A 25863-nucleotide genomic window follows, 5' to 3' on the forward strand; every position below is an offset into this window, starting at 1 on the left:
GCACTGAGCACTGAGTGCAGAGCCCAACTCCAGGCTGGATCACACAACTCTGAGATCACTGCCTGAGCCAAAATCGAGTCCAGATGGTTAACCAACTGAACTACCCAGGCCCTGCCCCAGGAGCAGTATCTTTCTAAATGAGGTCTGAAATCTACTATCTCAGAATCTCTAAGGTGAGTGTCAGAAATTTGTGTTCTCAACAAGTTCTGTATCACCACTATTATGGAGACTAGGCTGATCAAGTTTCTTTTATAAAAACTAAGTTAATATTCTGCAGTAAATTATTACAGTAGTAACAATTTCCAGCTTTTCCATTTACTTTCAAAATTCAATCACCAAATCTATCTTAACTCTAATGTTTTCTTATCCCAGAGAAGAAAACTGTTAAACTTCCTCCACTTGCAGTTTCAAAACATAATAGACAGACCTCTGCTTCTGCAGAGTCTGCAGAAGAGAGTACTGAAGCACTGGAGAGGAGAAAGCTGCACAGAAAGAGAACCCTCCAGATATGCAGAGGGATAACCTTCAAGTATTTAGCAGAGAACTGACCAGAACATGCATGTGAGAAAACTACCTGAGGCTGGAAGAAAAAAAATCATACCAAAAGATTAGAGGAACAATGCTTAGTAGTCACTCAAACCTTTAAACAGTGTCTGTTCCACCAGCTAAAAACTAGTTAATTCCCAGGGCACTGGGTAGAACACTCAGAAAGGTTTTATTGCAATACTGGGGATTGCTCCAATCAAGCCTAAAAAATCATAAAAGACCCAAAAGAATCAAATTGTTTCCAAGTATCTTAACTATATTCCAGAATGAAGCTCAAGAAGATTTATAGGAACGTGAAAATACCTAGCACTACCCACCACCCCCCAAAAATCTAGCACTCAGCCAGGCAAAGGCTTCCCAATCAAAAATCACCAGAATACAAAGAAATAGGAAAATATGACCCATAATAAGGAGAATAATCACTTGATTGAAACTGACCCAGAATTGACACAGATATGTTTAAAAAGTTAAGTAGAGACATGGAAGATATAAAGAGACCCAAATCAGGGCACCTGGATGGCTCAGCTGGTAGAGCATGCAACTCTTGATCTCAGGGTCCTGAGATCAAGCCCCATGTTGGGTGTAGAGTCTACTTAATAAAAAGAAAGAGACACACAGAGAGAGAAGCACCCAAATCAAAGTTCTAGAACTGAAAACTACAATATGTATGATGAAAAATGCCTTGAATATATTAACAGCAGATTGGATGTTGCTAAGACTAGTAAACATGAAGGCTTAGAAATAAAACTATCCAAAATTAAACACAAAGAGAAGGAAGAATCCAAAAAATTTAAAAGTGCATCAGTGAGTTGTAAGATAACTTCAAGCAGTCTAACATACACGTAATTGGAGTCTCTAAAGAAGAGGAGAGATGGGAAGGGACAGAAAAATATTCAAAGTAATAATGGCCAAAAATTTTCAAATCTGACAGAAACTGTAAACCTAGAGATCTGAGATGTTCTACAAATTGAAAGCACAAGAAATGTGAAGAAAATGCCACCAAGGTGCATCATAATCAAAGTACTCAAAGTCAATGAAAAAGGGAAATCACAAAAACAGCCAGAGAATAAAGACATATTACACACTGAGAATAAAGGTAAGAATGAAACAGATTTCTCACTGGAAAGAAACGCAAGTGGAAAAAAGTTGAAAACACCTCGGAAGAAAAAAGTCAGTGTAGAATTCTACACACAGCAAAACTCCTTTTAAAAACAAAGGCCAAAGAAAGGCTTTTCAGATACACAAAAGGTGAACGAATTCATCAGCAGCATTAACTGTGCTCCCAAGAATGTTACAGGAAGTCTTTCAGGCAAAAGGAAAACTACGCCAGATGAAAACACGGACGTACACAAAGGCATTAAGCGCACCAGAAATGGAAATGACAAACGAGGTAAGATGTTTTTCCCGCTAATATCTGTATCACTTGAAAAAGATAATTTAGAGTTTAAACATTAAGACGTATGTAACATATATATAAGTAAAACACAAAACAATAGCATAAAGACTGCGAGAGGAGAAATACAAGTATATTTTACGTTCTTAAACATGTGAAGTAATGTATCACTTAAAGGTAAGCTGTAATTAGATGTATACATAAACCCTAAGGTGACCACTAAAATAACAAAACAAAAAGTTACAGCTAGCAAGACAAGGGGATACAATAGAATAAAAAATACTCAATTCAAAATAAAACAGAAATATTATTAATCAAAAATTAAAATCACAGTGAGATACTACTAGAATGGATAAAATTAACAAGACTAACCACACTGGGGCGCCTGGGTGGCTCAGTTGGTTAAGCATCTGACTTCAACTCAGGTCATGATCTCAGGGTCCTGGCATCGAGCCCCAAGTTGGGCTCCCTGCTCAGCAGGGAGTCTGTTTCTCCCTCTACCTGTCCCTCTGCCCCTCCCCACCATTTGTGCTCTCTTGCTCTCTCAAATACATAAAATCTTTAAAAAAAAAGAAAAAGAAAAAAAAAACAGACTAACCATATCAAGTGTTCACTGGTAGGAATATAAAATGGTACAACCATTTCATGAAACAGCTTGGCAGTTTCTTAAATAATTAAAGAATAACAACTATATGATCCTGCCATTCCATTCATAAGTATTTATCCAAGAGAAATGAAATCCTTTGTCCATACAAAGTCCTTTACTCAAATGTTCATAGCAGCTTTATTTTTAACAGCCCCAAACTGGAAACAACCCAAATGTCCATCACAGATGAACACATGAACAAGCTGTGGTATAGTCATACAATAGAATACCTACTCGACAATGAAAAGGAATGAAATACTGATACACATTATAACATGAATGAACCCCAAAATATTTATGCAGAGTGAAAGAAGCCAGACAAAAGAAGTGCTTATTTCATGATTCTATTTATATAAAATTCTAGGAAATCCAAACTACTGTACAAGAGAGTGGGAAGGGGTGAACAGGGATGTGGGCGGGAGAATCCAGAAGAGAGTTACAATGGGGTATGAAGGAACTTTTTTGGAGTGATGGATATATTAATTATCTTGATTATAGTGATGGTCTCATGGTATACACATGTCAAAAGTTATCAAATTGTGTACTTTATTGTATATCAATTACACCTCAAGAATGTTGTTTGGGGAAAAAAAGCAGAAAGAAAAATGCAACACAGTATCATTTATTATTTATGAATAGTTAAATGCACAGAAATGATAAATACTTGGTGCCTGGCTGGCTCAGTCAGTAGAGTGTGCAACTCTTGATCCCAGAGTTGTAAGTTCGGGTCTCACATTGGAAGCAGAGCTTACTTAAAAACAACAATAATAATAAAAAACATGTTTTAAAAAGAAATGATAAATACTTAAATGAGGAGAAAAGATTTTCTTAGGAACAAGGTAAACGGAATCAAGAAAAGGTACACAAGGGATTTCAGTGGTATTTGTACAGTTTTCTTAAAAAAAGGAAAAAAAAAGGGAAGGAGTGCCTGGGTGGCTCAGTCAGTTAAGCGTCAAGACTCTTGATTTCGGCTCAGGTCGTGATCTCAGGGTTGTGATAGAGCCCCACATCAGGCTCCATGCTGAGCACAGAGTCTTAAGACCCCCCCCCCCCCTCCTCCTCTCCCTCTGCCCCTCCCTCCTCTAAGAAATAATAATTATAATAATAAAATTTTTTAAAAAGGAAAAATTGTGACAAAATATCAATATTTAACCAAGTTGGGTGATAAGAACATAAGCATTACATTATTTTTACTATTTTCCATATTTGGTATGTTTAAAGTGTGTGTGTATAATTTGTCAAAAAGTTACTTCATCAGTTAGGTTGATGTCAGGGTAGTTCCTTATTCCTCTGTCAAGCTGTTAAGTTCAGAACCATTTACCAGGGCTACAAAAAGAGTAGGTGAAAATCTAACATAGTAGGTCCCTGACATTCTACACAAAATTGTCTGTACATGTGTGTATCTGCATTTTTCTAAAAGGTAAACCCAGGTGCGCCTGGGTAGCTCGGTCAGTTGAGTGGCCAACTCTTGATTTCAGCTCAGGTTATGATCTCAGGGTCGTGAGATGGTGCCCCAATCGGAGCTTAGTGCAGAGTCTGCTTGTCCCTCTCTCTGCCCCTCCCCCCCACTCAAGCACGCACTCTCTAAAATAAAAATTAAAAAAAAATCTTTAAAAAGTAAACCCATAGTATCCTGATTCTTACATTAGCTACCTAAATGGTATTCTTATTTCCAACCTTGCTCCCTTAGAACTTGTCCTTTCATAATAGTCAAGGTGATCTTTTAAAGTCATATCAGGTCATCATCCACTCAGGTCCTTCCAAAGACTCTCTACCCAACTTCAAATTACCACATCCTGCCAGGTTTTCCATCACCAGACCCAGGCAATCTCCCCTACCTCATCTCCTATATTCTTCTCCTTGCTCACATCAGCCACACTGACCTCCTTACTACCCTCTTGAATATGCCACTGCATCCTCTTACCTCAGTCTTTCCACTTGATTCCCTAGTACCGAAGGTTTATGCCTTAATTTCCTTGAAGTCTCTGTTCAAATGTCATCAGAAACTTCACAACCAGGCGCCTGGATGGCGCAGTTGTTAAGCGTCTGCCTTTGGCTCAGTTCATGATCCCAGGGTCCTGGGATAGAGCCCTACATCGGGCTCCCTGCTCCGCGGGGAGTCTGCTTCTCCCTCTCCCATGCCCCCTGCTTGTGTTCCCTCTCTCTCTTTCTCTCTGTCAAATAAATAAAATCTTAAAAAAAAAAAAAAAGAAAGAAACCTTTCACAACCACCATGTATATAAGAACATTCATCACCGGGCGCCTGGGTGGCTCAGTTGGTTAAGTGACTGCCTTCGGCTCAGGTCATGATCCTGGAGTCCCTGGATCGAGTCCCGCATCAGGCTCCCTGCTCAGCAGGGAGTCTGCTTTGCCCTCTGACCCTATCCCCTCTCATGTGTTCTCTCTCTCTCATTCTCTCTCTCTCAAATAAATAAATAAAATCTTTAAAAAAAAAAAAAAAAGAACATTCATCACCGTCTGTGATTTTTTTGTTTCCTTTAACCTGCTTTACTTTTACTTCATGGCACTTCTAACCATCTAAATATTATATATATTTAAAAGATTTATTTATTTATTTGACACAGAGAGAGTACAAGCAGGGGGAGCAGCAGAGAGAGAGGGAGAAGCAGGCTCCCCGCTGTGCAGGGAGCTGACGTGGGGTTTGATCCCAGGACTCTGGGATCATGACCTTAGCTGAAGGCAGATGCTTAACCAACTAAGCCACCCAGTGGCTCCATTATATATTTATTTATTAAAAAATTATCTGTCTCTGCTTTTTCCACTCACCATCCCCAGAATATACGTTCAATGACAACAAGAATTTTGTTTTGCTCACAGCTATATCCCCAGGGTCTAGAATAGTATCTAGAACTAGCAAAAATTCAAATGTTTCTGCTCTTTTAATAATTAGGTCAGAAAAGCTGATAGGCCAAGTTTTGAAAATTTACAGTAATGTCTGCAAGTTAGATAAATGGGTCTACAGTCAATGAAGTAAGTTTAAAAAGAAGAAAGTATACTAACTCAGTAATTAGCAAGCCTGTAGTATGCAAGTAGTAAACTGCGAACTATGGCCAAACTTTCAGTAAAATGAAGGTGACATATCGCTCTCTTTAGTTCTAGAACTAAATTTAATAACTAGTTTTGGCTTATCCCCCTTTTTTCAGAAATATCCTGAGGTTTCTGTCTAAAGATTTAAAAGATATGTTTAAACATATACTTATCTATACTGGTAATTGTAGAAAGTAATTATTCTGAGTTAATTGAAATTCTGAAAAATGGCTAATTATGTATTTAATGATTAAAAGAGTGGCTATGCATATATTTGCTTTTGTTAAATATTGATTTAAGGATTCCTAATGTGTTTTTACAACATGTAATTTTGTGAGCAAATTTTGTACAGCTAAAAACATTTGGTATCATAATAACCTGATTTCCTTACAAACCCAGAGAACAAGTCCACTGGTAAACATTTAAACAACCTAGAGTAAACACATTCTAGACATATCATTTATTATTAAAGGCTCCAGAGTCATAACTGCTTAATTACAATAAATCTGGACTATTCTTATATTACCTAACTACACTAAGGTATTGATAGTAGTATAACAACTTTACACTTATTTCAACATCAGAAGGTACCAAAAAGATATATATATGGCTTAAAAAATATTACATGAACTACCAAAAGCAGTAAAACTCAAAGGAAAAAAAAGTCTCCATTCATTTACTCAACATGTATCTAATGAGGATCTAATATATAGTGCACTACTCCCTTTCTACCTACCTAAGTTAATATTAATTCCAGATTAGGTTCCTGCACTACCACTTATTGAGGCCTTGTGCAGTTAATACACTAACTTTCTCTGTTATTCAGCCTTCTTTTATCTAAAAAATGAGGATAGCACTTCCCTTATCCAGCATCTAGCCAGCTGGCACTCTTATCACTTACTGGTCTCTATAATATATTTGACGATCATATATTGACTTACTTCTTTTACTAAAGCCTTAAACTATTATTTAAATATTTTATTTAACTTTTATGAATTCCCAATTAGTAAGTTTCTTCAAAGCAAAAACTGTGATATATTTTGCAGAATCCTCTATTATCAGCTAGTATTATTATATGTTAAGTACTTGGGGAGGGGGACAGGAAAGACTAAGCTTTTTAAAATACACATTTTGTACTTTGGTATGACAAGCCAACCAAAATGGGAAAAAGTGTTGCAATTACAATGTGTTTTAAGTTTAACAAAAACCCAATACTTTTGCTTAGCTTGATCTAGCAGTTAAAAGTGAAAGGATCAAATCAAGCTTATTTCAATTCCTCTTATTTACTGAATATCTACCATATGACAAGGGCTATATAAGCACTTTGCACATGATTAATAATCCTTATAATCATCCTGGAATACAGAAGAATAAGATTTTACTTTCAGAGAAAATATTATGTATAAATAGAATTAAGAATTCTTTTGCAGAGGAAGTTGTTGTCATTTATAAGATTTTTTTTTAAGATTATTTATTTGACAGAGAGAGAGTGAGCGAGCAGAGTGAGCAAGCGAGAGAGAACATGAGTGGGGAGAGTGGCAGAGGGGGCGCAGGGAGCCCGGTACGGGGCCTGATCCCAGGACCTGAGATCATGACCTGAGCCAAAGGCAGGCGCTTAACCGACTGAGCCACCCAGGTGCCCCTAAGATCTTTTTTTAAAAGATAAATTTGAACAATGAGGCACCTGGGTGGCTCAGTGGGTTAAGTGTCCAACTCTTGATTTTGGCTCAGGTCATGATCTCAGGGTCCTGGGATTAAGCCCCACATCAGGCTCTGCACTCAGCAGGGTGTCTACTTGAGGATTCTCTTTCTCCCTCTCCCTCTGCCCCTCCCCCCATTCACGCACACACTCTCTTTCTGAAATAAATAAATAAATCTTAAAAAAAAAAGATAAATTTGAACAAGCTTGTTTATTTTTTTTTTCCAAAGATTTTATTTATTTATTTGAGAGAGAGAGAATGAGAGACAGAGAGCATGAGAGGGAGGAGGGTCAGAGAGAGAAGCAGACTCCCCGCCAAGCAGGGAGCCCGAGCGGGACTCGATCCCGGGACTCCAGGATCATGACCCGAGCCGAAGGCAGTCGCTTAACCAACTGAGCCACCCAGGCGCCCCTGAACAAGCTTGTTTATAACCAACTGTTTCTTCCAATAACTATAAGCCAGCTTGGGGAAAAGAAAAAAAAAAAAAGCACACATAAGAATCAAAACTAGAAAGCAATCAGGAAAAATGTGTGATCTTACAAGAGAATAAAAATATTATTAAGAAAATATATATAAATAAAAAGTCCAAAGGGATTTAGACCAATTATTCAAAATAATAATTTAAAGATAATCAGCCATAGATCTACATATGAAAATTAATTGTATTTCTATACACACCATCAAATAGAAAGAATAAAAGAAAGACAACATTTAACACCTTCCCCAAACACACATACCCTGTAAAACTATAAAGTACTTAACACCAGATACACGAAACAGATGAATAAAATAATTGTATTCACTGTATTCCAGTCATTTATTGTTGCATAACAAATTCCTCCACAACTTAAGGGCCTAAAACCACCATTTGATTTTGCTAATGATTTTGTAGTCCATAAAGTTAGGACATCCTCAGTTGGGCAATTCTCACTTGGGGTCTCCCGTGTGGCTGAGTCAGGTACCCACTGAGGCTATAGTCATCTGAGAGCTCAACTGCACTAAATGTTCTGACATAGCCCACTCATGTGGCTGGCACCTAAGGCTGCAAGTTCCTGAAAGCTCAGTTGTGGCTGTAGCTATCTCCCACAAAAGGGTCTCAGGATAGTTGGACATTTCACATGATGGCAAAGCTTCCCTAGAGCAAGCACCCTCAGAGAACCAGTGGAAGCTATCTGACCCAACTTGGCCTCAGAAATCAGGCAGCATCATTTCTGCCTCAGCCCAGATTCAACAGGAAGGGACTCATACTCTACGGTCATAATGTAGAATACCAACTAGGAAGAAATACTTGCAGGTATCTTTAAAAATCTACCACAATTGGTATGCAGAATATTAAAAAAGACATTAAAAGTGCAAGAATATCCCATATTCACAGGTAGGAAAAGTGGACATTATAAACATGTCAATTTTCTCTAAATACATGGATAAATCCAATGCAATTTCCAAATTCCCAAGATTGTGTATGAACTTTGACAGGCAGATCCAAATTTCATATGGAAGACTAAAAGGCCAAGTACAGCCAAAACACTCCTGAAAAGGAAAAGTAAGATGGAAGCACTGTCCTACCAGGTATCAAGACTTATACAAGGCTATCTTAATTAAGATAGTGCAGAACTTGATGGAGAAATAGACAAACTGACCAGTGGAACAGAAAGACCAGAAACAGATGCATACATATATGGAACTGTGATATGTAAACAGCACTGTAGAAATCAGTTAATAGTGAGAGACAACTCTCTCGGAATAAAGGAAATTTTATTTGTATCTACTTTATATCATCAATTTCGGATGGATTAAGACTTAAATGTTAAAAGCAAAACATTTTAAAAATTCAATAGAAAATATAAGAAAGTATCTTCTTGATCTTAGGATAGAGAGCATTCTTTGAATAAGACACCCAAAGCATGACCATAAAACAAAAGATTGACAAATTAGACTATATTTAAATTAAGAACTGCTTTTCAACAAAGATGCTAGAATGAAAGTGAAATGATAGCTCTAATTATATATATCTAATAATGAGAAATCTAGAAAATCTATTATAACTGTTCATGAAATTGTCCAAAAATAAGTTTTACAAACTAGCAAAGAACTACCCTATACAGAAAATTCAGAGCATATATGAATAAAACTAAGCAAATACCTACATCTAAAAACAGTTTCAATCTCACTGTTTTAATGGCACACATAAATCTTTTGTGTCAGATGGAGATCAATAATGTAAATATATATATATTCTTTAATCAGTAAATAAAACACTTTGACCTGAGGTCAAACACTGAGACAATAACCATTGTCTCAATAAGTGATTTTTACTGACCTATTGAACAGTGAAGATGGTAAGAAATCCTAGTCATAATAATCTCACTGACATTTAAGTGCTTAACACCATTCAATAAACACTGAATCTTGCTGAACACCAGGTACTGTGGAATACACAAAGAGCAGACACACAATCCCTGATCTTCAGGTCTATAACCTAGTTAGCAAGCAGTAAAATACATATGTAAAGAGGTAAGTCAAATTTCTATCAGACCTCATGTCAATCTGTTTTTTTCCATCTCCACTATCTCTGTAATCTCTCCTAAAGAATCTCTTGCACTCATTTCACTCTATCCCAATCTATTCACTACACTGCAGCTATAGAAACCTTTCTGAGATGCAAGAAGACCACAGATGCACTCTTTGGAGATACAAACTGTAGAGATTCAGAAACACCAGGCACAGGGCTAAAAGAGATTTATGTGAAAACCTGTACTGAACAATGAAAGCCTAGCAGCCTCACTTAGCCTGCTTCTATAACTGAAAAATAAATGTCTACTTGCCCTAGGAGAATGAGGATTCTTCTCTAGAAAACTAAACCAGAACAGACCTCCAGCTACTGGTATTTGGAGGTTCCTCCAAGGAAAAGGCCACGGTTTGCTGACTCCTGCAATTAAAGATTAAAAAAAACAAAAACAAAAAGCAGAGGAATAAATTATCAAATAATTTAAATTTCCCACCAGGTATCTCAGTTGGTTAAACATCCGACTCTTGATCTCTGCTCAGGTCATGATCTCAAGATCCTGGGATCACTGTGGAGCTCTGTACTCAGCAGGGGGTCTGCATTCTCTCTTCCTCCCTCTGCCCCTCCCCCTGCCAGTGCACACTCTCTAAAATAAGTAAGTCTTTAAAAAATAATTAGATTTCCCAGAACTAATAAAGAACATAAGTTTTTAGATTGAAAGAGTCCAACACAAAGCACATCATGACCAAATTTGAGGACACCAGGGATTAAACAGATTACAAAAGCTCCCAAAGAGGGGAAAAAAAAAGATCTCATACAACAATTGGGAAATCAGGCATCAGCTTTATTAAGAGCAACACTAAACTAGAGAACCTTCAAATTTGAGAGAATTCCAACTAGAATTCTGTACCTACTGAAATGAGCAATCACACGAGAGGGGAGAAAAAGGGTATTTTTCAGACTCATAACAACATAAAAATTTACCTCCAAGGTACCCTTATTTAGAGAGCTACTAAAAGATGTACTCCAACAAAGCAATGGAGTAAACCAAAAATGACTAAGGCATGATATCCAAGAAAACAGGGACCCAACACAGAAGAGCAGCTGAAGAAGTCCCAGAACAGCAGCTGTGCAACTAACTAAGTCCAGACTGGGACTGGGAACAGGGCTACAGGACGGAGTCTTCAGGATAAGGAATGGAACGTAGTATATTAGAGCATATGAAAATTATTACTGACAGCATGTAGCAGCGATGTGGAGCATTTAGAAAAAATTAACTACAAATACACAGAAAGCCAGGAAATAAAAAAAAGAGACAACTATTAACGTCATACAAAGCAAAGACTATACTATTTCATTATTTGGCTTAGAAGGAAACACTATCTTTATAATCAAAATAATGAAATACTTATAAGTTAACCAAAAATTACAATATGTCATTGTGTAAGGGGAAAGGAAGTACAAAAGCAGAGTAAAAAGCTAGATCTTCACCTATCATGGCAAGAAGAGATAATGCCCGAACCTGATTAATACCAGTTTACACATGGTATTAAGGAATAAAGAGCTAAATACCAGGGAAAATGGCCAAAATGATTAAAAGTGGTTTCCTCCAAGTAGGACTTGGAGATGGAGAAGGGTAAGGTAAAGCCTTCTAACGTTATTTGGCTTTTAACTATGTAAATACATGATTTTTTAAAATTAATTTAAAATAATTAACATTTATTAAAAAGCCAATAGCTGCAAAAAATATTTGCAACACTATGTTACTGTAACAGTATTATAGACAGAAGAACAGTATCTTAAAATTATTAAAAACTCTTGCAAAAGACAACAGAATATATGCAGGGGACATGAACAGGAAATTTACAAAAGAAATATTACTATCCAAGGCACATATGAAAAAAACTTTTACCATGCAAAGCAATAAAAAGAAAAACTCCAGATTAAAACAACAAAGCAACATTATTTTAACTACTAATCAGCAAAATTTTAAGGAATGGGTAATACTAATGGTGGTAAGGTTTTTGGAAAATGCGATGATTTTGAGTGTAAGTTGATACATTGTTTCTGGAGGAAATTTTGGTAATATGAATCAGAATCTTAAAAATATGTATGACATTTGATTCAGTAAATCCTGCTAAAAATGCACCATTAAAGAAATAGTTACAAATATGCATAAAAGGATCCAACCACAAGGGTAGTTATTTTAAGAAAATTTTCTTAAGACTGTCTTTTCCATATTGATTTACTAGAAACAATGTAATAGCCTTACCTGAACTGTACGTCCTGCATTGATATGCTCTTCATGCAACTTATCCCAGATTCTGCACCTTTGGTACTATACAAAAGAGAGGAAAGGTACAGTTTTTTTTTAATCACTAAACTTATTACTTCTAGTTACCCCAAAAATCCCCACTCACCTAACCAAACTTAAACATACCAGCTAAAGTTATTGACTTAATAGTGGCAGCTAACTGTCCAATGACAATATAAGTAGGAAATTTTCAAAAACATTACATACAAAATTCTGGCAAATGGTAAAGCAAATAAATTTATTTTGCTGAAAAAAGACAGTGTACTCTGTCTTGCAAATTCTTTGGAGATGAAAAAAATGAGAATGTAAAAGAATGAAAAATAAAAGGATTAAGAGCGTTCATGAGATATTCTTATTATTTATGAAGAATTTTAAAAGTTTGTCAATGATAGTGTCAAGTATTAAAAATAAAATCTGACTTTGAGAAAAAGTAACACTGATACTGCAGACTAGAAAGTACACAAAAATGAGAATGAACATTTAATATACATGCTTCAGTTTTTACTAAGGCAATGTTTAGCTTTCAGAGTTTCAACCAAGAATTCTTCATTTGACAGGAACCATAGCAAAATGTGGTAACATTACGGCACAATACTTATATAGAATATAAACATCAACACCAAACATCACATACTATTTTTGGTTGAAATAAAAAATCCAAATAATTAATATGTTAGGAGATAAGTGTATCACTGGTATAGTATACGTTGAAAGAAAAAAAAATCAACCTAGAAATACTGTGAAAGGACAGAAACATGAAAATGTCCCATGTAAGGGCACCTGGGTGGCTCAGTTAATTAAGCATCCAACTCTTGATTTCAGTTCAGGTCATGACCTCAGGTCACGAGATCAAGCCCCCTGATGGGCTCCTCGGGAGTCTGCTTGAGATTTTCTCTCTCTCTCCCTCTCTTGCTAGTTCCTTCTCTCTCTCTCTAAATAGATAAATCTTAAAAAAAAAAAAAAAAAAAAAAAAGAAGTCCTTCAGGCTGATGGAAAAATGATACCAGAGAGAAACCTGGCTCTACACAAAGGAATGAAGAGCACTGAAAATGGCACATATAAAACGTTTTATGGGGGACGCCTGAGTGGCTCAGTTGGTTAAGCATGGGGACTCTTGATTTTGCCTCAGGTCATGATCTCAGGGTCATGGGATCGAGTCCCACCTCAGGCTCCGCGCTGAGTGTACAGTCTGCTTAAGACTTTCTCCCTCTGCCCCGACTCTCTCTCTCTCTCTAAAATAAATAAAATCTTTAAAAAAAAAAAAAGTTTATTTTATTTTAAAAATCTCTTTGAAAGAAAACTGTTTAAAACAAAAATAACAACAATGTATTGTTGGGTAATAACATACACAGAAGCAAATTATATGACATTAATACTATAAAGACCTTGGAAGTGTATTATTATAAGTTTCTTATACATGAAGTGATCAAAGTGATTTATATATATATATATATATATATATATAAAACAAATCAATGAGACTGATTAGGTTTGATTTTGTACCCTATAGTTTGTGCTTCATACCTAACCTGGACAGTCCATGCCACTCATTTCACACTTAATTATATGTCACTATTATTCTCTGAACATTACCTAATTTATTTCCTTAACTGGACTGTATACTTCTTGAGGATTAGAAATCTAAATTTTTATGAACTTTTCAGTGCTAACAACAAAAGAAACAGCAAACACCAACACTTAGGAAAAGCTGACATACATTTATTTCTTGTAATTAATGACTTCCCTTCTCATTAAGCCTGGAAGATTGAACACAAGCATTTATCTCTGCTCTTTTCTAAAACCCAACTAAAATGGCAATAAAGAACTTTAAAAGGTATACATTCATGAGAGTCATAAAAATACAATAGAAGGTATCAGTTGACAAGAAATTTTAACAAAATTTTAGAAGCTGGAAGGATTACAGACATGTTGCAACGGACTTAGAAGATCTGAGAAAGCTACACCATGAGGCTGCAGAAGGGGTGAGTGGTGTGGGAGAGGCAGAGTGACAAGCCAACAGGCACACCACCACTCCCGAAAGACTCAGTAACCAGAGCTACCAGCTAGTCAGGAGGATGTGTACGGTGGGGCGGAAGGATTGGCTGAAAGTTTATGTAAGGAAGAGGTACTCTACCAAATGCTCTCTGCAGGCCCAAGCAACTACACTGCCCCTATCACCACAGAAGACCACATTCCAGAAAAGTATCTTGTGGTTCCCCATTAAAACAGATCCTTCACCTGCTCACCCCTCCAGGTAACAAGACCCCACCTACTTCCTGCTACACACACAAATACCTTCCAATTAGCACTCTTGAATATCAACAGCTAGCCAAGCAATGCCCATAATACTGCAGGCTGACACAAAGAAGAAAAGAGGGAGGTGGGGGGAGAGAAAGTAAGAAATAAATTTAAAGGGGAAGAAAGAATAAAGAAACTCAGGGAAAACAAAGAAGCAGATAAAAACTTAAAAAATAATAATAAAACCACCAGAGAGATGCTATGATACTGCATCCATGAAACAATAGGAAGATTCTCTTTAAAAGAGAAGTGACAGAAAAAAGAACATAGCAAAAATATGATTCTCGTTATTTCATCTTAGCTAGAATCTGGATGTAATAGCTGAGGTTGGAGCTGCTGTTTTACATGCAAGATAGAAACAAGTTGAGGATCAGAGAGCAGGATAAAAAGAGCCTGGGTCTTTATTGACTGCTGAGTTGCCACTGCAGCCCGGAGTGTCTCTGTAACTATGAGCGGTTAAAAATAAAGCAAAAACAAAAAAGGTCTATCTGATTTAATACACTATTTCAGGGTTTTCTGCCACTTGTACTTTAACCATATACTAGCACAGTACATGCTACACAGTAAGTTTTCTCCTAACCCTACAATATGAAACAAAGAAAATCATGTTCCAAGCATATGATCTTGTTTCTATTAACTATGCTGAAGCCTATCTTACGTTAGCCAAGAAAGCTGAATGCTAACACTTCAAATTTCAGCACTGCATTCTAATCAAGTCTATCATGTGTAATAAAATGTAATGCTGAAGGACCTATGGAATACAGTCCCAGGTGTCCACAGCACACTACTCTCATTGTTTAAGGATGTTGCAGAATCACTCCACCAAGGCTTACCTTCAATTTCCCCTCAGTGTGACTTTCTTCTTTTAAATTCATATTGGATGACTGATGGCTAACATAATAAATATTTTATCTTTCTACACCCTTCCCCCAGGAAGAATATGCCTTTTTTAAAGTGAGGCACTGTCAAACACCTGGAGTCCAAACCTAGTTCTTAACTCTTTTGTCCACAGTGAACACGGCAGCTTTTAAATGTTTCTACCTAAAAAGTCACTTTCATAGTAAAACTAGAAATCCTAGAGACAGTATAATGATCAAGAATACAGAATAAAACACATGAGTTTGCTTAGCTTCAGACATCACCTATATTGTAAATTGTAACTATTCTGACATTGTCTAAAAATTTCACATTAAGTAAAAATTTCACAAAATGCTAAAGGAAAAATGTTATGGCAGAGAAAGATCAATATAACTCTGGAATAATTTTCTTATGAAGTTTGGCACAACTAACCAAATCAATAATACATCCTTTCCTATCCCCACCTTCCTTGTTCCCAGGATTCTGGCTTTTCCATTGATGACTGACTGGGTGGTACATGTGGCTAGGATCTGAGGGTATGACTGCAGGCACTTTATACAGAATAAGTAAAAGAAATGGGAAATCTAAGACATGCCAAACCTCAAAGGTAATATTGGGCAATAAAGGAAAGAAATTATCTTAATAGACCGTAGTCCACCTATGTCTAGCTTTCAGAATCAATTCATCTGCCAAATTCTAGTCATCTTTGTAACTGAACACTTTGATATAAGCTCAGGACTTTAAAACACACCTTACCAACCTGCCACCCAGATATGATCAACCAAAGTAAACAACTCGATTTCTATATTGTTATAGTGCTGAAAGAACGAGGCTTTCTCATTAATCAAAGCATGGAGCCCTGTAATTTGTTTCTGCTCATGACAAGAAAAACCAGTTTACCAGAAAACTCTCCCACCCTAAAAAGTCACAGTACTTACTATCTACGAATAAACAAAAACTTAAGAGATGACAAAATAGCAACTGTGGATTCCAGATAGCTTCATACTTGCATTGAAATTTTCATCTTAATATTCCTGGTACTTATTTTCTATACTTTTTGGAAAGACTTAAATACTAGGAAAACAGATGGTATCTATGGGGGGAAAAAAGCTGACACTTCTTAGTTGTATAAGGTACTCAGGTGAGGGTGACAAATACTGTTTATACTGAAAGGCTTAATGACCACTTCCACCCCACCCCCCACCGCGAAAAATTAATGGAGGGCCACACAGCCTAAAATTTATACTGGGGAGGTCTTTTTGAAGGAGCAAATCCTACTGACCTACAGCAAATAAAACAATATAATCTGCCAAGTCAATGCTCAGTACTCAGTAAACCTGATGTTCCCATGAATGCCACAACTATTCCACCAGACGCTGGCCAGTCCAGGTTCTATGCAACCTTCACCATGATCCATGAGACTAGTTCTTCCCTCTATCTATTTCCTAAACTGACCTCTAGGTGGTATTTCTCAATTTGGGGCTTTCCTCAAAGGGAAGAAGTCAATTTGGGAAATTCCCTCATATCACACAATGATTTACCTCTTTACTCTATGTGCACCTGAAGAGGATAGGAGTTACTGACAGACACCAAAGTTGAAAAAACTTGCCATGGGGTGAATGAAATTAAGGCAGGCCCATTAGCCAAAGTTCACTGCCTTCACATTATGGTGCACTATCAATTTGTATTTTAATTATTAACTGCCTAAAAGGTCAATATGTACAACTTAAAAGGTATAGTTTCTATTCTTATATCCCTCCCTAAAAAAGGAATAAGATGAGGTATATTTGTAAAACGAAAACCCAGATGAAAAAATGAATGTTACTAAATCAACAGGAGATGGATGTTTTACCAAAGCCTCTTATCTAATATTCTAAATTTAGCTGAAATGCACAAATATAAATCAGAATTCGCAACTGTTTCTTGTGGTAGGAAATGAAAAAAACCCACCTTCTCAATATTTATCTGGTGCTTTCTTAGCCTCTCCAGGTCTGTTGGGATTACTATCTTAATGAATTTCTGGATAGCTGGTTCAAGACGCCGTAATTTCACTTTTTCTTCATCTTCAGACATCCTAAAAAAATATTGTGTCACTTCTACTTGCAGCAACTGTCTTCTCCACTCACATAGAAAAATCTAAAAGGGAAATATTTAAAAATGTTTTTAATCAGTTTCTATTATTTTTAAAAGCCAACAATTAGGTAATTTTATAATTTATTCTAAATATATATTTCAACTTAATTCTGAACTTGGATGACTTTTTTTTTTAAGTTTTTTTTAATTTATTTGATAGAGAGAGACACAGCGAGAGAGGGAACACAAGCAGGGGGAGTGGAAGAGGGAGAAGCAGGCTTCCCGCTGAGCAGGGAGCCCGATGCGGGGCTCGATCCCAGGACCCTGGGATCATGACCTGAGCCGAAGGCAGACGCTTACCGACTGAGCCACCCAGGCGCCCCTGGGATGACTTTTTAAAGAAACCTTTATTTTGAAACCTTTCTTTCTACAGATGTATAGGCACTTTAAAATGGTTAGAAAATACAAAAAAGAGGATAAAATAAAATCAATCATCTCTCTTTTCATGTCTTTCCAGGTTCTTTTCCAAATAACATATACACTTAAATACCTTTTTTTATTTTTAAACCATGAGTTTACTGTCCAAGTTTTCATTTCCCAATGTATCTTGGACAATGATTAACCTTTTTTAAAAAGATGTCAAATGGTAAAATCAAAAGAAAAAATTTCATAACATTTCTGCTTGTATCAAATTCCATTTGACCTCATAATTTAACTATGTAATTATATACTTCAAATATTTAACATCATATGCAACTCTTCTCATTGATGTCCTTTAAACTGTCTCTTCCCTTTCTTACAGCGTGATTAGTGTTGTCTGCAACCAATACAAATAACCAGTGACAGAGCTGGAGTAAGAATCCAGGATTCCTGAGAGTACAATCAAATGCTTTTCCTTTTTTTTTTTTTTAAAGATTTTATTTATTTGAGAGAGAGAGACACAGTGAGAGAGGGAACACAAGCAGGGGGAGTGGGAGAGGGAGAAGCAGGCTTCCCGCCGAGGAGGGAGCCCGATGCGGGGCTTGATCCCAGGACCCTGGGATCATGACCTGAGCCGAAGGCAGAGGCTTAATGACTGAGCCATCCAGGCGCCCCTCAAATGCTTTTTCTAATTCACCAATAGTTTCCTACCAGTGTTCCAAAATGTCCAACTGTATGCCTTTGGGGCCAGGGTACGTGAGGGTAGAGCACAGCAAGTGAGCAGGCTCCAGGACCCCATGCCTGCTTCAATTGGAGAAAATTTACTTATATCTACTTCATAAATTTGTGCATATTAGATTTTACATCAATAAAGGGCTCCACTGTTTAAGCTTGAAAACCACTGCTGTGCAACCTTGCTTTCATGCCATCTCATTAGCCCACAACCTCCCCCGTATTTAAAAAAAAAAAAAAATTGACTATGTTAATCCCAATGGGCTATGGGGTCTTAAACCAGGGTCCATACAAACAGACATTCGCAAATACACTTTATGGAGTCCCTGAATCTTTATGAATAATTGTGAATGTATTTTTGAGTTATTTCAGAGGACAGAGTCCATTGCTTTTATGATATTAAAAAAAAAAAGACATCACTGCAGAAGCATTAAGAACTATAAATCTAAATAATGTTGTTTCTCTTTCTTTCACAGTTGAAAATCTTGAAGTGTTGGTTATACACACTATCTCATCAACTTATTAACTTGGTTTTTATGTTTAATCTTGAAAGCAAAAAAGGGAAATCTCCACACACCAAAAATAGAGTTCAACAGCTACAGTAGTGAATGGGAATTGGAGATACCTAGAGAAGTTCATTGCCGAGAGTCCACAGACCCAACACAACAGGAAAATTCATAGCTAAGGAACTAAAGATAATAATCTAAAAAGAAGATTAAAATAATTACAGTTAAAAATATTCAAAGATATAAAGGAACAGAATCCTTTTAAAAATTAGATAATACTATAAAATAGTAGTAGGCTAATCTGAAAAACCAAGTACAAATTGAGAAATAAAAACCTCAAAAATGGGTTAAACAATAAACTATGTAGCAGAAGGGAGAATTATTGATTGGAAAATTATCAGTCAGAACACAGAGGAATGAAGAGATGAAAAACATAAAAGATAAAATGAGAAGCTCAATAACAAATAAGAGTCCCATAAGGGAAGAATAAAGAAAGTGGTGAAAAGGCATTATTCAAAGAGAACATGCTGAGAATTAAGATGCAAGACCTCAAATTGAAAATGCACATAAGCCCCAAGTGGCATAAATTAAAAAAAAGATTTACCAACACATGGTAGGGAAATTGCAGAACGTGAAGGGCAAACAAAAAAATCTTAAAAAAAGCAAACCAGAGATAAAGATAAACTAAAGCAACAAAAGCAGCAAACTTTTCATCAAAGCAAGATATCAAAAGACAGGAATATCCTCAAGGTGCTGAGAGAGTTGATATATACCCAGGTAAATATTATTCAGAAGTGAAGGCAAAATAATCATTTTCAGACATAACAGAGTTTATAAGCAAGCCCCCTCATTAAAGAACAACTAAAAGACACACTTTAACAATAAAATAAACCCAAAGGAGATGAATGCCAAGGAGCTATGAATATGATAAAGCATACTATTACTGGGCGGATAAATGAATGAATGAAAGAAAGGATTTATTTTGAATACTCTGATCAAATATAATACAAATCTTTCCATGTAAATTACTATTTTTCTACAATATATCTTTTATAGCAGCATAGTGTTACATTACATAGATGCTCCATAATTTAACCAATCATCTATTGTTGGCTATTTAGGTTGTTCCCAATTTTCCACTATTATATACTGCACTACAGTGTAATTACCCTTCTTACCCCTTCTTACACATAAATCCATACTACCATCTATGATGTTTCTTCAAAATAATTAGAAATCAAATAGGCACACGCATTTTTTTAAGGCTTTGATACCAAATGTCCCAAAAGGTTGTGCCTGTTTACATACCCACTAGCAACATATCAAAATATCCAATTACCCATATTCCCACCAATACATGGTACTATCATCCTCCTTAGACCTTCAAAAATGGTGTCTAATTATTGTTTTACTTTGCATTCCTTAAATTACTGGTGGCATTGATTCATTAGCCATTTGCATTTCTTATGAACCACCTGCTAGTGCTATGTATCTATTTTACTACAGGGGATATCTTTTCCTTATTATATTTAACATATATATATATATGACTCATAAATTATCAATTATTTGTCTCAGAATGTTCCCAGTTTATGATATTGCTTGCATTTTTTTCTATCATGCAGGTTATATCCCATAGGAAGATTATCTTTTTATCTACCATCATTCAGGTTTGTTTGTTTTTTTTTACCATACCTGGTTCTCAATAGATGCTGATGGAACTAAAATATTTCTTCACACATCCCTTCATCATTTCTAATCCCATCATTCCAAACAATGCAATATGCACAGCACCTTACAAGTGTCTTAACTGGCCTGCCTTTAGACTCTTTCCCATCTCCAATTTTTCCTCACAGATTACCACCAATTAACATACCGAAAACACCATTTGCAACATGCTACTCCTCTGAACAAAAACTTCCTAGAGTTCTCTATTATTTGAATAAGAAAATACAATGTTCGTAAATAGACCCACATAATCTAAGTATTATCACCCAATCTCTACTTTTGGCTTTGCAATGATGCGCTCTGTCTAGATGCCCTTTTATACCCCATTTGCCTCTAAAATTTATGTATCATTTGATATACAACTCTAATGATTGTCTTCTCCACTAATCAGTTTATAGTATACGTAAGAAAACAAATTATAACAAATTATTAGATATCTGACTTGTTTGCACTGTTCCCCTACGCTATGATGATAGATTTTTTCAGTTCCAAAAGTGGTATTTCCAGTCAGAGTTATGCATGATTCTGCCCCTCACCTTTTTGTGTCCAAGGAAAACCTACTGCCTCATAAGGATCATCTATCAGGGAAGACATTCTGCCCCAAGAACCTCCCAAGAGACTTTTCCAACTCTTGGTCTCCTTCTGGCCAGTATTTTTTTCTTCTCTCCACCATTTCCATTTTTATAAAATTATAATAAAATGCCTACATACACTAACCTAAGAACGTAACATTCAAATAATTGCATAAATCATGATGTTACCGAAACAGAAAGTTGTCCAGCAGTAGCTCCAATCATAAAATAGCTCAAATAAGTTTGTAAGTTGTTAAAGGAAGGTATGTAATCCTACAAAACGTGGTGTTAAAATATAATTGAAAAACAAGTAAACGTATTTCAGCATTTCTTGATTTTTCAGTCAAAAAACTAGAACATATTTCTGATATGACAAAAATAAAAAATACATTTACATTAACATCACAACTGTGTAAATTAGGCCTATGAAAAAGACAAAACACAAAAAAAATCCCTAATTTCCCAAACTTCTGTAGAGTTGATTTCCTTGTAACTTTTTTTTTTTTTTCAGTGTAATGGAATATTTGGGGTGATAGAATAGTTCTGCGTCCGGCGCCTGGGTGGCTCAGTCGTTAAGCGTCTGCCTTCAGCTCGGGTCATGATCCCAGGGTCCTGGGATCGAGCCCCACATCGGGCTTCCTGCTCCGCGGGAAGCCTGCTTCTCCCTCTCCCACTCCCCCTGCTTGTGTTCCCTCTCTCGCTGTCTCTCTCTCTCTGTTGAAAAATAAAATCTTAAAAAAAAAAAAGTTCTGTGTCATGACAGTGGTGGTAGATACACAATTATATGCATTTGTCAAAACTCACAGAAGTGTACATTACAAAGAATGAATTTTTGAAGACTAAAAAACAAAAACAAAATGTGAAGGAACACAAAATGGAACACGAACTAATAAAAACAAAACTGTAGGGGCGCCTGGGTGGCTCAGTTGGTTAAGCGACTGCCTTCGGCTCAGGTCATGATCCTGGAGTCCCTGGATCGAGTCCCGCATCGGGCTCCCTGCTCGGCGGGGAGTCTGCTTCTCCCTCTGACCCTCCCCCCTCTCATGTGCTCTCATTCTCTCTGTCTCAAATAAATAAATAAAATCTTTAAAAAAAAAAAACAAAACTGTATTACCAATGAATAGCATAACCACACTGAAAGTAGGGGAAGAAAATAATTAATCTAGGTAACTGGAAAACACTATTTTAACTGGATACCACAAGGCTAAAGACAAAAAGAACTACACAGTTTTCTAATAAGCAAATTTGTTTTTTATAGGAGTATGGGTTACAAATCCTAAAAATCCTTTATGTGTATATGAGAATTGAGCAAATAAAATATTTTGTAGAACACAAAAGCCAGATTTCTGTCAACAGAAGAAGTAACAAATAAGGGGCATGACTAGAATGAACCCTGTGGTGTTGGTTTACAAATGGAACTCTCAGAATGAATTTTTTTAAATATATATACACAGATATATGAGTACATATACACAAATACAAAAACAAATTTTGTGTATGCATGGGTGTGTGTGTGTATCCATGGATTATGTGTATATATATGTACATAGCTAAGAAATACATATATTTTTTCAAATAAACATAATATAAATAAGTAAAATATTTAATATTTTATAATTACGTAAATATATAATAAATATGATATAAAATGTTTTATTTTTGGGGACGCCTGGGTGGCTCAGTCGGTAAGCATCTGCCTTCGGCTCAGGTCATGATCCCAGGATTCTGGGATAGAGTCCCGCATCGGGATCCCTGCTCAGTGGGGAGTCTGCTTCTCCCTCTCTGCCTGCTGCTCCCTCTTCTTTGTGCTCTCTCTCTCTAATAAATAAAAATAAAATCTTTAAGAAAAAAAGATTTTAAAAAATGTTTTACTTATTTGTAAAGGACAAATATTTATTAAAAAAAAATATATTTTTATATATTCCTGTCTTCTGCCAGGAACCACAAACATTACTCCAGTAGCAACGAGCACACCTAGTGCCCTGATCTTGGTGTTTAAGTACCACTCTCCAAAAAAGGAAACCAGGGGTCCTTGGAGAAATGGTTGATTCCAGGGCTGGGGCAGGGAAAACACAAGATAAGCCTGGAACATCTTATGGTGCCAGAAAATAAGGAAGTTCTCAAAAAGTGATGGAGGCCTGTCAAAAGGAAGCAACCTGAAAAAACTCCCAAGGGACAAAACTGGAACAAAAACATTGGGATAATATAAATAACAAAAATAACCAATAAATGAGTCCATACTGATACAAAAAAATAACTGAATAAATAAATAGGAAGGGGAAGCTCTTCCTTAAAGAAGTCCAATTAATAAAAGGAGGACGAAATGAGGGAAACAGAAAATCACCATTAGAACATCAAAGTAATAATCACTGAAGGCAAGATCCACCAATGAATGGTAAAATCAGCAAGTGAAAGTTTGAGGAGAAACAAGATATTTTCATAGTTTAGAAACTCTCCCAAGATATCTGATTCATTGTCAAGGGAAAAGTAGTAAATTTAGAGAATCCTAGCAGACACCATCCTTAACCAAGTGATCAATAGTAATATCAAAAACAGTGTGTTATAACATGAACCCCTCATACGATGAACTGAGAAGGGTACGTCCACTTCTGTGATATCAACAAAAATGCAAAACCTTAATCTAATCTTAAGAAAACATCAGATAAAACCTAACTGAGGGACACTCTACAAAATAATTGACCAGGATTCTTTGCAAGTGTCAAGATGAGGAAAGACAAGAAAAGACTAAGGAGCCATGCCAATTAAATGCAATGTGGGATCTTATATTGGATCCTGGAACAGAAAGAAAAGGACATTAGTATAAAAAATTATGAAATCTGAAAAAAGGTGGTAGTTTGGTTAACAGAATTGTACCAATGATATTTTCTAATTTTTTATAATTGTACTATAGTTCTATAAGGCGTTAACATTAAAGGAAGCTAGAGAGAGCTCTCTTACTTTTGCAAGTTCTCTGTACTTGTAAAATTATTTCAAAATAAAAAGGCTTTCTAAAAACGTCTGATGTTTCACAGAAGACAGCTCAAACATTTTGAAGAATTGCACTGACACTTGCGGACGCCGGGGTGCCAGGTGCTCTACAAACTACCCTTTAGTGCTTAGAACTACTATCAGCTGAGTACCATTAATACTCCTGTTGCCCGTGAGGAAAAAGTACTGGGAGGTTCACATTACTTAGATTATTTATAAGTAAAAAGCCCCATTTCTCAGAAAGAGTCCCAAACTGCCAGCAACCTTCCGCCCTCCCCCCAAAAGCGATGAACACCGTCCATCAGCCTAGAGATCCCACATGTCCTCCCAGTGGTGGCCCCGAATGTCCTCAGGCACGTCTCCGACTGGGGGACGGGGCACTGACTTTGGAAAGAAAAGTCCCGGCCCTTGATCCTCGCAAATGGTCCCTTCTCCAAGCCCTCCGATTCCGAATTTATTTAGGAGGGAGTCAGATGCGGGACCTTCCAGAACCACCTCCCGGTCTCTGGCTCCCGGTCCTCCCCTCACTGCCCCCGAGCCTCGCATCACGCCTCGCAGGGTCGCCCACGGCGCCCCTGCGCCACAAGCACCAGACGCCCCCACCAGAGAACGGCTGCACGGGTGGTCTCGGACCACGCAGCCGGGCGACCCTGACGACCTAGGGCCCACACTGCGTCACGGGCAGGGCAGCGCAGGTGCAGGAAACTTTCCCACCCGCGACCCCAGGAGGCCGCCGCGCTCGCCCTGTCGGCGGCCTCCCAACACCCGCTTCGACAAGGGCTTCCAAAAACGAAACCGCCACTTCTTGGAGCCGGGAGGAGCCCTCAAAGCGCTCGCACTCCGGACCCGATACCGGGCTTCCCAGCGGGAGCCTCCCCCGCGCGCGAGCTCAGCGCCCATGCCACAAAGCCCGTCGGGGCCTGACGCCCCCGAGGCAGCCTCCCGCAAACCCCTTACCTCCCGCCGGGGCGCTCGAGGCCGCTTGATGGCACGGCGCAGGCGCGGGCGCGACGGGGCGGGGCGTCGTGAGGGGCTGGGCGGGCTGGGCCACGCCCCCTCCCGGCCCTTTTGGGCCCTACGGGGCGTGGCAGCCACGCTGTGACGGCTTCCCGCTGGGGGAACGATTTAAGAAAGTGGTCAGGGTTTGTGTTGCGAGGTTGCAACACTGGAGCCAGGAGGAGAGAGACCCACAATCACCTTTTAGGTTTTTGTGTTGTGTTTTTAGTATGACATAATTCACACATGCATAGCTTTCTACATTTTGCAGAGTTTTCCTGTCCATTTTCCCGTTTTAACAGGAATTTTATTGGCGGGCTGGCCATGTGTTCTAAGCTTTTTACACACGTAGAAACTGAAGCTCTGAAAGGTTGTGCCTTCTCCCATTCGTCCCAAAAACCCTGTGAGGTGAACAGGACACAAGTCTTAACAACCGTAACAGGCGCAGAAATTGAAGCTCAGACACGTTATGATTTCCCTACCCGCCAAAGCTGGGGGAGTCCTTCACGCCACCGTCCTTCTCCCAATTTTACTGATAA

General features: G+C 37.4%; 1 protein-coding gene across 1 annotated transcript in view; it reads right to left on the bottom strand.

Moving 5' to 3' along the window:
* Positions 1-25324, bottom strand: part of STX17 (syntaxin 17) — a 61523-nt gene extending 36199 nt beyond the window's left edge. Inside the window, exons 1-3 of the mRNA XM_035016211.1 lie at positions 25286-25324; positions 17260-17445; positions 12112-12177 (exon numbers count right to left, since the gene is read on the bottom strand). Of these exons, the coding sequence (XP_034872102.1) occupies positions 12112-12177; positions 17260-17382 (189 nt within the window). The 5' untranslated portion in view covers positions 17383-17445; positions 25286-25324. The remainder of the gene's footprint in view (positions 1-12111; positions 12178-17259; positions 17446-25285) is intronic.
* Positions 25325-25863: the final 539 nt, after the last annotated feature.

Source organism: Mirounga leonina, unplaced genomic scaffold (genome assembly GCF_011800145.1).
Source record: "Mirounga leonina isolate KUSES-001 unplaced genomic scaffold, KU_Mleo_1.0 Mir_170, whole genome shotgun sequence".
In the NCBI taxonomy this organism is placed as follows: Eukaryota; Metazoa; Chordata; class Mammalia; order Carnivora; family Phocidae; genus Mirounga; species Mirounga leonina.